The 14850-nt window shown below is 36.0% G+C and overlaps 1 protein-coding gene across 1 annotated transcript in view; it reads left to right on the forward strand.

The window, feature by feature from the left end:
• The window catches only part of UGGT2 (UDP-glucose glycoprotein glucosyltransferase 2), a 319097-nt gene that overhangs the window by 191120 nt on the left and 113127 nt on the right, over nucleotides 1-14850 (forward strand). Inside the window, exons 21-22 of the mRNA XM_037799694.1 lie at nucleotides 11955-12155; nucleotides 13472-13603. Coding sequence (XP_037655622.1) covers nucleotides 11955-12155; nucleotides 13472-13603 — 333 coding nt within the window. The remainder of the gene's footprint in view (nucleotides 1-11954; nucleotides 12156-13471; nucleotides 13604-14850) is intronic.

Consider the following 14850-nt stretch of genomic DNA (forward strand, 5'->3'; position numbering starts at 1 on the left):
TGAATCATTGTTATCATATCTTCCTTTAATCTTTAAATATGGTTTCCTTTAGCTCTTTGAACATCTGGGGCCCCTCAAAGAGTTTTTTTTTTTTGATGCCTGGTCTTTTTGCTGTACATGAGTCACACATTCCTTTTCCTTTATATGTCTCATAGATTTTTGCTTAAAACTGGACATTTTAGAATAAAATTCTATTTAGAATAGAACCTCCGTAACTTGGTGTTGGGTGTGGGGAATTTGTAATTCAGTTGCCACAAACTGTCACTGTTCTTGCTGAGATTTAGTGTATTTTCTTAAATAAATGTTTATGCATATTCTATATGTCCTTAAAACAATTTCCAGAGACATTAAATGTTTGTCTTTTTTTCTGTAATTTTCATTGATTAAATGGTTGTTTCATTGGGGAGAATGTCTTCTGAGCTCGTATCACAGCTCTTCTGGAAGGCTTGTCTCAGTTGTAGTTTTATTATGTAAGTTGAATTCATTTGCCTAATTGATTTCAAGTGAAGAAAGGCATAAGTAAATAAATAAATAGTATGAAAATCAAAAGGGAAGACTAATTAGATAATTCTTCATTAGAACTTATTTTTTTAATTAAATACACAAAAAATGCATTTTAATCCACATGTTAATTATAGAACTTAGTTTATGAGTTTAACAGGGTTGCTGGATACCAAGTTATTATACAAGAATTAATTATATTCTACAATTACAACAAACAAATGAAATTTTTTAAAAATACTATTGTAATAGTTTAAAAATATTCAAATACTGAAAATTGATGTAACAACTTATGTTTTAGACTTTTACACAGAAACATATAAAATATGGAGAGAAAAATCCGGTATGACTATGGGGTGTGGCAGTTTGGATATATTATGTCCCCCAAGAAAAAGCCATGATTTTTTAATCCAGTCTTGTGGGATGTTCGGATTAGGGATGCTTCCATGAAGATGTGACACACCCAACTGTGGCTGATAATTTTGATTAGATTATTTCCATGGAGATGTGACCCCGCCCATTCAGCCTGGGTCTTGATTAGTTTGCTCGAGTCCTTTATAAATGCTGGCACAGACCCACACACTTGCTGGCTTAGCTCAGGGATGCTTAGAGTTGCGGACTCCTGACGTTGGCTGATACTTAGATGTTTTGGAGAACACCATTTTGAAACACAACCTGGGAGCAAGCAGATGCTAGCCACGTGCCTTCTCCACCAGCAGAGGTTTTCCAGACACCAATGGCCTTTCTCCAGTGAAGGTATACTCATGTTTGTGCCTTGGTTTGGATGCTTTTATGGCTGTAGAACTGCAAATTTATAACCAAATAAAACCCCTTTATAAAAGCCAATCCGTTTCTGCTATTTTGCATAATGCAGCATTAGCAAACCGGAACAGGGGCGTATACCATGATAATGAATTGAAAGACTCCATGTTATAAAGATGTCAGTTTTCCTAAAAATTGATGTATTGTTTCAGTTCAATTCAAATACACATCTCAGCACTCTTTATAGAAATTGTCAAGCTAATTTGAAAATGAGATGCAAAAGGCCAGCAAGAATAGGTAAAATACTCTTTAAAGAGGAAAGTGAGATAATTGCTCTATTGGATATCAGAATCTTTTATATAAAGCTATATAATTGATGACATTGTGGTATAAGCACAAAGATAGAAAAATAGACCAATGGAAAAAATAGAGACTCCAGAAACAAACCCATGCATATATTAACACTGGATTTATAGAACAGTAAAGATTGTCTTTTAAAGTTCCCCTTCTTTACATTATGTGCAAAAAATCAATTCCAGATAGATTGTAGTTATAAATATGTAAGCAAAAACAATAAAGCTTCTAAAAGATAATGTACATTATCTTCATGACTCCAGAGCAGGAAAAAAATTTCTAAAGCAGAATACAAAATAGCAATTACCCAAAGATTTATAAATTGAATTACATTAAATTAAATAATATGAACTAATTACATTAAAATTAGAATTAAAAGGCAAGCCACAGAATGGTAGAAGACATTTGCACACATATAATAAAGAACTACAAATCAGTAAGCAAAAGATAATGCAGTCAAATATTGGCAAGAGATTGGCAGGTAAATTAATAAGAGGGCAATGAGCAAAATAAAGCATGTTTAGAATCATTAGTAATCATGGAAAAGCAAATTAAAACCCTGATGAGATATCTTTACATATCTCCCAGAAAGCTTTAAATTAAAAAGGCTGGTAAACAAAGGGGGTGGGGCAAGATGGCAGAGTGGTGAGATCTAGGTTGTAGTTACTCCTCCAGGGCAGTTGGTAGAAAGCCAGAAACTGCACGGACCCTACATCAGAGAGGAATTTGGGATTGGGTAAACTTCATACAACACTCATGAATGTGTGGAACAACTGAGCTCAGCAAAATCTGTAAGTCCTCGTAGCCGGGGGGCCTGTGCCCCTCCCTGCCAGCCACAGTCCCCAGAAAGGGAGAACAAAAACTGCAACCACAGATAAACTGAGAGCAGACACCGGAAAATCTGGGAGCAGTCAGCCCAGCAGAGAGGACATAGGGCTAGCAAAACAACAGAAAAATAGAAAACAAAATAAAAACAGATTTTTTGGAGTCAGGTGAATATAATCCGGAGAAGGTGGGAGCTCAAACAGAATCAAACACATATGCAAATCCAGGGAGGGAGAGCATTTGTCTGAAAAGCCAGCTACTATGCTTTCTTGATTGTTACTTGATCACCCTCAACTCCTGGTCTTTTAGCATTTCAATAGCCCATTAGATCTGCAAAGACTGTAAATAGTCCATACTGGGCCCTTCCTTTCTTTTTTTAATTTTTTTCTCTTTTTCTAAAATAATTACTCTAAGAAGCCAACTACAGAAATCCTCAAAGACTTGCAATTTGGGCCCAGGCAAGAGCAGAGCTAAGGTAGCTCTGAGAGACAAAGCAGTGAGACTAGTTGCAGAGAAGATTCGCTAAAGACTATAACTTCCCAGCCCTTTTGGGAAGTCTGATCCCAGGGTTTGGAATTCATAAACTAGCTTCAGTCAGTCATGTCCGGGAGTGGGTTAGGGTCATGTGGAGAACTAAAGGCTCCCAGCCTCCTTATACTAGTGGGGGAACTGCGGGCTGGCAAGCGCCACCTGCTGGACAGCATAGGAGAAGCACAGAGTCTAAAAGCCTCACAGGAGGGTCTCATTTTCAAGGAAACTCCATAGTCTCCTCCCTCTTCCATACCCTCCTACTCCTCTGTACTGGAAAAATCTGACTGGGACTGACAATATCTGAGGAGATCACATGCAAAAAGGCTCCATAGAGGCAGGGCAAGAAACAGAAAAACAAGAAGTGAAAAACTCAGATCAATTAAACAGAATCTAATGTTAAAGGTCTAGAATAAGCTGAACTAAACACCAAAAGTTAGAGAACAAAACCAGCCAACAAGAAAGTCCTAGGTAAAAGTAAAAACAAGCTCCAGAATAAACTAATCAAGAAAGTCACATACCTAGATAGCTTAAGATAACAAGTGATACTAGGAAACACGAAAATATGGATCAGCCAAAGGAACAAACTAATAGTTCAACTGAGATACTGGAGTTGAAGCAAATATTGCTAAATCAATTCATTGAGCTGAAGGAAGAACTAATTGGAGATATTCAAACAAATCTAAATCAATTAAAAAATCAGGTCAGTGAACTTAGGGAAGACATAGCAAAAGAGATGAAGGATATAAGAAGAACACTGGATGACCATAAGGAAGAATTCATAAACTTGAAAAAACAAATGAGAGAACTTATGGGAATGAAGGGTAAAATGGAGGAGATGAAAAAGACAATGGAGGGATACAACAGATTTGAACAGGCAGAAGAAAGGATGAATGAACTGGAAGATCAGACATCTGAATTCACACACATGAAAGAACAGATGGTGAAAAGAATGGAAAAATATGAGCAGGGTCTTAAGGAGCTGAGTGATAACACAAAACACACAAACATATGCGTTTTGGGTGTCCCAGAGGGAGAAGAGATGGGAAAAGGTGCAGAAAGAATAATAGAAGAAATAATCACTGAAAATTTCCCAACTCTTATGAAAGACAGAAAATTAGAGATTCAAGAAGTATAGCGTATTGCAAATAGAATAGACCCCAATAGACGTACTCCAAGACATTTACTGATCAGATTGACCAGTGTCAAAGACAAAGAGAATTCTGAAAGCAGCAAGAGAAAAGCAATCCATCACATACAAGGGAAGCTTGATAAGACTGTTCACAGATTTTCCGTAGGAACCATGGTGGCAAGAAGACAGTGGTATGATATATTTAACATACTGAAAGAGAAGAACTGCCAACCAAGAATTCTATATCCAGCAAAACTGACCTTCAAAAATGAGGGAGAGATTAAAATATTTTCAGACAAACAGACACTGAGAGAGTTTGTGAATACGAGACTGGCGCTACAGGAAATACTAAAGGGAATGCTACAGATTGATAGGAAAATAAGGAGAAAGAGGTTTGGAGAAGAGTATAGAAATGAAGATTATCAGGAAGGGTGAAAAGAGAGAGAGGAGAAAATAAGACATGACATATAAAGTCCAAAAGACAAAATGATAGAAGAAAGTACTGTCCTTACGTAATAACACTAAATGTTAATGGATTAATCTCCTCAATAAAAAGACAGACTGGCAGAATGGATTAAAAAACGGGACCCATCTATATGCTATCCACAAGAAACTCACCTTAGGCACAAGGACAAAAATAGGCTGAAAGGAAAAAGTTGGAAAAAGATATTGCATGCAAACAGCAACCAAAAAAAGGTGGGAGTAGCTATGTTAATATCAGACAAAGTAGACTTCAAAAGTAAAACAAGGGACAAAGAAGGACACTATATAATAATAAAAGGGTCAATTCACCAAGAAAACATAACAATCATAAACATTTATGCACCAAGCCAGAGTGCCCCAAAATTCATGAGGCAGACACTGAGAACACTGAAAGGAGAAGCAGATAATGCTGCAGTAATAGTTTTAGACTTCAGTACACCACTCTCATCAATGGATAGAACATCTAGACAGAGGATTAACAAGGAAACGGAGATGTTGAATTATATGATAAATGAACTAGACTTGACAGACATTTATAGAACACTACATCCCACAACAGCAGAATACACATTCTTCTCAAGTGTTTATGGAACATTTTCTAGATAGACCACAACAAATTTAAAAATATTGATATTATAAAAAACACTATCTCAGATCATAATGAAATGAAGTTGGAAATAACAGGCAGAAGATAGAAAAACTAACAAATATATGGACACTAAACAACACACTCTTAGAAAACCAGTTGGTAAAGGAAGAAATTACAAGAGAAATTAGTAAATAGAGCGAGGCAAATGACAATGAAAACACAACATATCTAAACTTACAGGATGCAGCAAAGGCGGTGCTGAGAGGGAAATTTGTTACCTTAAATGCCTATATTAAAAGAAAAGAGAGAGCAAAAATTGAGGAATTAACTGTCCACCTGGAAGAACTAGAGAAAGAACAGCAAATAAACCCCAAAGCAAACAGAAGGAAAGAAATAACAAAGATCAGAGCAGAAATACATGAAACTGAGAACAGGAAAGCAGTAGAGAGAATCAGCAAAACCAGAAGCTGGTTGTTCAAGAAAATCAACAAAATTGATGGACCCCTAGCTAGGCTAACAAAAAAACAAAACGAGAGAGAGAGAGCAGATGCAAATAAATGCAATCAGAAAGGGGAAAGGAAACATAACTACTAATCCTGCAGAAATAAAGGAAATAATGAGAAGATACTATGAGCAACTATATGCTAATAAACTGGACAACTGACACGAAATGGACAGCTTCCTAGGAAAGCATAAACAACCAACATTGACCCAAGAAGAAATAGAAGACCACAAGAAACCAATCACAAGTAAAGAGATTGAGTCAGTCGTTAAAAAGCTTCCAAAAAAGAAAAGCCCAGGACCAGATAGTTTCACATGTGAATTCTGCCAAACATTCAAGAAAGAATTAATACCAATCCTCGACAAACTCTTCATAAAAATTAAAGAGGAGGGAAAACTACCCAACTCATTCTATGAAGCCAACATCACCCTAATACCAAAATCATATGAAGATACTACAAAAAAAAGAAAATTATAGACCAATCTCTTTAATGAATATAGATGCAAAAATCTTCAACAAACGACTCACAAATCGAATACAGCAGCACATTAAAAGAATTACACAACGACCAAGTAGGGTTTATTCCAGGTATGCAAGGCTGGTTCAACATAAGAAAATCAATTAATGTACTACACCACATCAATAAATCAAAGCAAAAGAACCACCTGATCATCTCAATTGATGCAGAAAAGGCGTTTGACAAAATTCAACATCCTTTCTTGATGAAAACACATCAAAGGATAGGAATAGAAGGGAATTTCCTCAATATGGTAAAAGCAGTATATGAAAAACCCACAGCTAATATCGTACTCAATGGAGAGAGACTGAAAGCTTTCCCTCTAAGATCAGGAACAAGACAGGGATACCCACTGTCACCATTGTTATTCAATATTGTGCTGGAAGTTCTAGCTAGAGCAATTAGGCAAGAGAAAGAAGTAAAAGGCATCCAAATTGGAGAGGAATAAGTAAAACTTTCCCTGTTTGCAGATGACATGATTCTATATGTACAAAATCCAGAAAAATGTACAACAAAGCTATTAGAGCTAATGAATGAATACAGCAAAATGGCAGGCTACAAGATCAACATGCAAAAATCTATAGTGTTTGTATACACAAGTAATGTGCAATAAGAGGAAAGAATTTTAAAAAATATTCCATTTACAATAGCAACCGAAAGAATCAAGTATTTAGGAATAAACTTAACGAAGGCCACGAAAGACCTATACAAAGAAAACTACAAGAAACTGCTAAAAGAAATTGAACAGGACCTAAAAAAATGGAAGAACATACCATGTTCATGGATTGGAAGACTAAATGTAATTAAGATGTCAACTCTACCTAAACTGATTTATAAATTCAATGCTATACCAATTGAAATCCCAACAACTTACTTTGCAGAAATAGCAAAACCAATAACCAAATTTATTTGGAAGGGCAAGGTGCCCCAAACAGCCAAAAATATCTTGAGAAAGAGGAGTGAAGTGGAAGGGCTCATACTACCTGACTTTGAAGCATATTACAAAGCTACACTGCTCAAAGTAGCATGGTACTAGCATAAGGACAGAGATACCGACCAATGGAATCAAATTGAGTGTTCAGAAATATACTCTTGCATCTATGGACAATTGATCTTTGATAAGGCAGTCAAGCCAAATCAACTGGGACAGAGCAGCTTCTTAAATAAATGGTGTTGGGAAAACTGGATATCCATTTCCAAAAGAATGAAAGAGGACTCCTACCTCAGACCCTATACAAAAATTAACTGATTGGATCAAAGACCTAAACATAAGCGCTAAGACCATAAGACTATTAGAAGAAAATGGAGGGCACTATCTTAAAGAAGTGCAAGCAACCAAAGAACAAAGAGACAAATGGGATCTCCTCAAAATCAAACACTTTGCACATCAAAGAACTTTGTTGAAAAGGTAAAAAAAAAACCTACACAAGGGGAGACAGTATTTGGAAACCACATATCAGATAGGGATTAATATCCCAAATATATAAAGCAATCCTACAACTCAGCAACAGAAAGACAAACAACCCAATTAAAAAATGGGCAAAAGACATGGACAGACACTGTTCTGAAGAGGAAATACAAATGGCTCAAAAACATATGAAAAAATGCTCAACTTCACTGGCTATTAGGGAAATGCAAGTTAAAACGACGAGATACTATCTCACACCTACCAGAATAGCCATTATCCAAAAAACAGAAAAGGACAAGTGCTGGAGAGGATGTGGAGAAAGAGGCACACTTATTCATTGCTGGTGGGAATGTAGAATGGTGCAACCACTCTGGAAGACAGTGTGGAGTTTCCTAGGAAGCTAAGAATAGATTTGCCATATGACCCAGCTATTCCATTGCTAGGTATATACTTAAAGTAACTGAAAGCTGAGACACAAACGGACATTTGTAAACTGATGTTTATTGCAGCACTGTTCACAATTGCCAGGAGATGGAAGCAGCCCAAATGTTCATCAGTTGATGAGTGGATAAACGAAGTGTGGTATATACACATAATGGAATATTATGCAGCTGTAAGACAGAGCAAAGACCTGGATTATATAATAACGTGGATGAACTTTGAGGACATTATGTTGAGTGAAGTTAGCCAGAAATAAAAGGATGAATACTGTATGGTCTCACTAATATGAAATAACACTAATAAGCAAACTTTGAGAATTAAGAGCTGATAACACAGGCTACCAGGAGATAGAAAGAGAGTAGAGATCAGGCATTTGATGCTGAAGGACTACAGAAATGTTCAGCAGGAATGATTGTATAGATCCAGAAATGGATAGCATAATACTGTGTGATGGTAGCACAATATTGCAAGTACATGGAACAAAGATGTCTGTGAGTAAAGCTGAAAGAGGTGGGATTAGGGGAATGTATGACACCAGAGGGAAAGATAGGTGATGAAGACTGGGACTGTATAACTTGACATAAACTGGAGTGGCCAATGACTGTTGCTAAAATGTGCAAATATAAAAATGTTCTCACATGTGGGAGAACAAATGAATGTCAACCATCCAGAGTGTTGAGAAAAAGGGGTGGTATTTGGGAAAAAACATAATCAAAACAAACTGGAGTCTGTGGCAACAGTAACATTCCAGTATGCTTCCAGTAAATGTAACAAAGGCAATATACCAAAGTTAAATGTGTATGAGAGGGGGATATAAGGGAGGGTTATGGGATTCTTGGTAGTGGTATTGTTTTTTGTCCTTACTATTATATTGTATGACATTTTTATTTTTATTTTTATTATCTTTTTTATTACTTGCCAAAAAAAAAAAACACTTTTTCGTAATAATATGTTCGAGTGCTGACTGTGGTGATACATGTGCAACTGTGATGCTGTGAACAACTGATTGTACACTGTGGATGGTTGTATGTTATGTGAATATATCTCTATAAGATTGTAGGAAAAAATATAAATAGAGGTAAAAGTGCTGGAGAAAACAGAGAGAGAGAGAGAGACATACCTATTTACTGCTGATGAGGAGGCAGAATGGTGTAGCCTTTCTGGAGGTCACTGTGGTGGCTTCACACGAAGCTGAGTACGTGGGGTCATGGGGTCCTATGACCTCATTATGGGGTGTGTATTTGCAGGATCCGGGTGTGGAGACATGGGTGGACATTTGCACACTGGTGTTTGTGGAGGCAGTGTTCATGATTTGCAATTGGTGGAGGTGACCTAATGGTACACTGACAGAGGAACAGAATGGTGAACTGTGGTGTATGCATACAATTGAATATTGAGCAACTACGAGGAGTGAAGCTGTGAGACATGCAACGAGGTGAATGGATCCTGTAGACAGCATGTTGAGTGAAGTACGCCAGAAACCAAGGCAAACACTGTAATGCCTCACCAAAATGGACTAACTACAATGTGTAAACTCATAATTAAATCTTAGAGCACAGCCTAACAGGGAAATGATTATTGTAATGGTCCCTAGATATGTAAGCTCTTACAGCAGTCAAATCTATTCCAGAATTGTAATGGCTGTCTCCAAACTCTGAGATGTTGATCCTTAATGTATTACCTGATAGGTCTCTGGAACACTGGGTATCTTTGTTATACCAGAAACTCAGAGCTAGAGCTCGGCAGATATGAATATCAGTATTTACGCATACAGCAACTGTTAAAAAAAAAAAAAGCTGAAACAGAGCCCAGACTTCAATTAGAGATATGAATAAAGCAGATCTGGTTAAGACTAGAGGAAATCGGGTCAAAGGGTAAAGGTTGAAACTGACTGTGTTCAAACTTCAACTTCCATGTGAGACCAAGGGAAGAGATGTTTATTTGGTGTAGGATCTGTATTTTCTAAACAATGTAACTTCTACAGTCAGGTTGTTCAAACACTACAATTACATGGAACTTTGAATAGGAAGTGAGCTGTGGTAGGTCTGTGTGGATTAGAATGAAAGAGCAACACATCCTAAAGTAATTTGGGTGGAGAATAAAAATATATATTCGGGGCCTCCCTGAAGAGCTGGGGGAGGATGCAGAGGTGTTGGGACTTCCTCACCTGGATTGTTGCTGATGTTCTCACAAACATTGGGGACTGACGGCTTGATGTGCTGAGCCCTCTGTCTTGGGCCTGGCCCCTGTGAAACTGGTTGCTACAAGGAGAGGCTAACCCTGCTTATCATTGTGCTTAAGCGTCTCCCCGAGTGCCTCTTTGTTGCTCAGATGTGGCCCTCTCTCTCTCTAACTAAGCCACCTTGGCAGGTGACCTAGCTGCCCTCCCCTCTACGTGGGACCTGACTCCCAGGGGTGTAAATCTCCCTGGCAGCGCAGGATATGACTCCTGGGGATGAGTCTGGACCCAGCATTGTGGGATTGAGAACATGTTCTTGACCAAAAGGGGTGTGCAAAATGAAATGAAATGGAGCTTCAGTGGCTGAGAGATGTCAAGTGGAGTTGAGAGGTCACTCTGGTGGGAATTCTTACGCACTATATAGGTAGCACTTTTTAGGTTTTAATGTATTGGAATAGCTAGAAGTCAATACCTGAAACTACCATGCTCCAACCCAGTGGCCTTGACTCTTGAAGACGATTGTATAACAGTTAGCTTACAAGGGGTGATAGAGTGATAGTGAAAGCCCTGTGGATCGTACTCCCTTTATCCAGTGTATGGATGGATGAGTAGAAAAATGGGGACAAAACCTAAATGAAGAATAGGGTGGGATGGGGTGGGGTGGGGGGGTGATCTGTTTTTTTTTTTTTTTTTTTTAAATTCTGATTCTGATTCTTTCTGGTGTAAGGAAAATGTTCAAAAATAGATTGCAGTGATGAATGCACAATTATAAGATGGTACTGTGAACAGTTGATTGTACACCATGGATGACTGTATGGTATGCGAATATTTCTCAATAAAACTGAATTTTTTAAAAAAAGGCTGCTAAACAAAATATTATTTCACCTATGGAGTAGTGGGAGTTCTCATGTGTTGATGGGAGTGAAAACTGGTACAACTACTTTGTGAAACTGTTTAGCATCTCCTTCTAAAGTTTGAAGATGTGCATAATGCTAATCAGAGAGTCCCAAACTGGAGAATAGTCAAATGTCCAGCAACACTAGAATTGATAAAATATGGTATATTCAGAATCTAGAATTGTACCAATACCAAAAATAAGCTACACAAAACAATGTAATTGAACCTCACAACAATTATGTTGAGTGAAAAAGAACTCAAAAGAATAACACTGTATGATACCATTTATGTAAAGTTTTAAAATAGACTAAATGTTTAACAATGCAAGTTTAGGTGGTAAACTATAAGGAAAAGCAGGGTATTATTCCCATACATGTCAGCAGAGTAGCTGTCTTTGGAAAGATTGGAGGGTATAGTAATTAGGAAGTGATACAAAGGGTGTCTTGGTTGCTGGCACTGTTCTATATCTCGACCCTGGATAGTATCATGGGTTTTCACTTTGCAAAAATTCACTGAGTGCTACTTTCTTTTCTTTTTCTTTTTTTTTTTTTTTTTTGTATTTTTTTAGGTCATTTCACAAGTGAAAAAAAAAAAAAAAAAGATTAAGCAAAGTGTTGCATTATCAAAAGAAACTTTATGCAAAAAGAGGTGAAGCAATTAGAGTTACTAGAAGATATCTCAGTGGTATGCCACATCCAGGACATTCAACATAGAAAGAGTTTAACAGTAAAGGAGAATGTATAGTAAACAAGCTTTGTTGGAAAGAAAAAAAGTTCAACTGTAAAAAGATACATAAGATACTGATCTTCTTAACCTATAAATATTGTGTTTTGTAGGAAACAAGTGTTCATAGTCGGTTGGGGGTTATTTATAATCCTACGTCAAAAATAAATGAAGAAAACACAGCTATTTCTAGAGGAATTTTGGCAGCTTTTCTTACTCAGAAAAACAGCAATTTGAGAAGCTTTCTCTGGAAACTGGCAAAGGAAGAAACTGCTACAGCTGTTTACTCTGGAAATAAAACATTCCTTATTGAGGTCAGTAGCTATTTGTTTAAAATGATAAAGATGTACGTGATGCATATTTCAAAAGTATGAGTCAGTGCCCTTGGAAATAATATGTTACTGAAAAAAATTAATACTTACAATCAGTTGTGGATAATATACATTTCTTTTCCACTGTGAAGAGATAAATGTTAAATGACATGACTTTGCATAGAGACATTTAACAAATTGAATTCCATGTATTTCACCTACTATTTCTTGATCCTTTACTTAAAATTGACAGCATTTCAGCTGGAAAATGTACTTAAGGAAAGAATTGGGGGTTAAAGCAGTATACTAGTGATTATCAGGTATTTCACTGAAGGAGTCCTGTATGGGAAATTTCTAAAGATAGAAGAATCTCCGAGCTGGAAGAGAATTTCATTTATCCATTCAAAAAAAAAAAAAAAAATACTTTTTGACTGTGTACCAGACCCTGGTGATCAGAGAGAGATTGATTGAAATGGAGATTTTGGATACCAGGAGAGTCTAGAGCTATGCTGTTCCATACTGTAGTTATTAACCACATGCAGATGTTTTAAATTTAAATTAATTAAAAATAAATGCAGTTTTAAATTCAGTTCCTCAGTTGCCCTAGTCACATTTCACATACTCAGTTACCATATGTGGCTTGTGGCTACAATGTTAGACAATGTAGGGAAGCATTTCTGTCTTCACAGCATCACGCAGATCTTGTTAGAAATTCAGATTCTAAGGACCCACCCAGGTCTACCGAAGTAGAATCTACAGTTTAATAAGCTACCCAGGTGATTTGTATGTACATTAAAATTGGAAAGGCACACTGATGATAGAGGTGTGACTCTTCCCATAAAGGTGTAAGAGACCTATTTGTGATTTCTGTGAATCTCCAAATATTTTTTTTTATTCCTTAACCAAAGGTTACTTTTGGTTTTTCAGTATTTAAAAGGTACTGTTAACTTAAATCCTTGTAGGATTGGTTGTAGGGGGGATGAGATAGGGTATTTCTATTTTAAACACTTATTTTTTATTGAAATCACCAAACTGTGGGTAGTGTTTAAAATTTAATAATCATTTTGTAATTTCATTTTCTTAAATAAGTTTTATTTGAATTGATGCTATTCCTTAGCACTTTTGTTATTTTAGAAATTTCCATGAAATTCTCAAAGAATAATATCTATATACTTGTAAAAAGATAAAAAAAATTGTAATTCATTTGGCAAGAGAATTCTTTTTGAAAATGTGGTTTCAGAAGAAAATAATACTTTTAAGATGCTTTAATTTATTTACTGTTCTTCTATTACTTTCCTCATTCTTAACTTATGCTTTAGGGAATGGATAATAATGCTTTTGAGAAAAAATATAATACCATTGGAGTAAATATTTTCCGAACTCACCAATTATTCTGTGAAGATGTACTTAAATTGCGTCCTGGGGAAAGAGGGATTGTCAGCAATGGGAAAGTAAGTAGAGAAAGCAGTTGCTCACTTTTCTTAGTGATGCTGTGGTATAGTGGTTCTCCAATACTTTTTTCTATAACAAAATACCTTACAGTGCTCATACACAAGACATACTAGACAGCTCTCAGCATAAATAAAACGGGCTCTGAGATGTCCAACTCATGCAAACTTCCTATTATTTCATCCCTTTTTGCCATTCGTGGTAACATTGAATGTAGATAAGGAAGGATGTTCTTAAAAAGGCAGCTTTTATTTTGTTCCAAGATAAGTATTGGAGCAGACAACTTAGCACCTATCATAACACTGATTAAGAACCACTATTCTAGTAGATGTAATAAGTACATTGTTAAATTTTTTCTTCTTGTAGTTTTTCTGTACAATTGATTGTGTTGAATGACAGTTAGACACTTTTATGTTTTTGAAGTATAAAATATTATAAATTTCCACGTTATTTATTAATATAATATTTAAAATGCTAAAGGGAAATCAACTTTAGTTTCTCCATCCTAATAAATTTATTATTAATAGTTTATTGTTTTACCTTCCAACCTTTTTTTCCCCTACCATGCATAGTCATTTCTGTTTTCTTTAAATGTATGATTGTAATTTTATATCCTTCTTTGGCTTAACATATCACAAACATTTTTATGATTAATTAGAGAGTTTTTATAGATACATAAAAAAATTAGTGGGTATCTAATTTTTTTCAAGTATGGTAATCTAGTTTTTATTTATTAGGAATTAATATAAATTTAAAGATGTGAATCCAGTCGTTAGTTTTATTAATAAATCAACTAATGCAATATATTTGACATATCACTGCTTGAATTATCAAATTATATTTTCCCAAGTCGTCTTTAAAGCTCGGCTCTAATGCATTCTGTATTGTCAACATTTCTCTGAGCTCTGTTCACCTGCAGGTTTTATTCCCATAATGTAAATCCCTTAAAATTATGCTAATTTCTTCTTTCTTAACCTGAATTTGTAAATTATAGGAATTGGAGAATAGCGATGGACTCTTGTCTCCAAACCTCCACAAATCAAATGTATCTGCTTCCAGCGGAAACATTTTTTGAGCTAATTACATCCCTAAAGGCAGTTGGACTTGGGTTCATCTTGTTATACAGTGTTATTTTACAGATTGGTGACAAAAGTTGCCATTTATTATTGTTAAAAGCATTAGTGAATATTGATGGTGGGCTGTGTAGAAACCCAGAAATGTTACTATATTTTCTTCAACAATTGCTTTG

Source organism: Choloepus didactylus, chromosome 12 (genome assembly GCF_015220235.1).
Source record: "Choloepus didactylus isolate mChoDid1 chromosome 12, mChoDid1.pri, whole genome shotgun sequence".
NCBI lineage: Eukaryota > Metazoa > Chordata > Mammalia > Pilosa > Megalonychidae > Choloepus > Choloepus didactylus.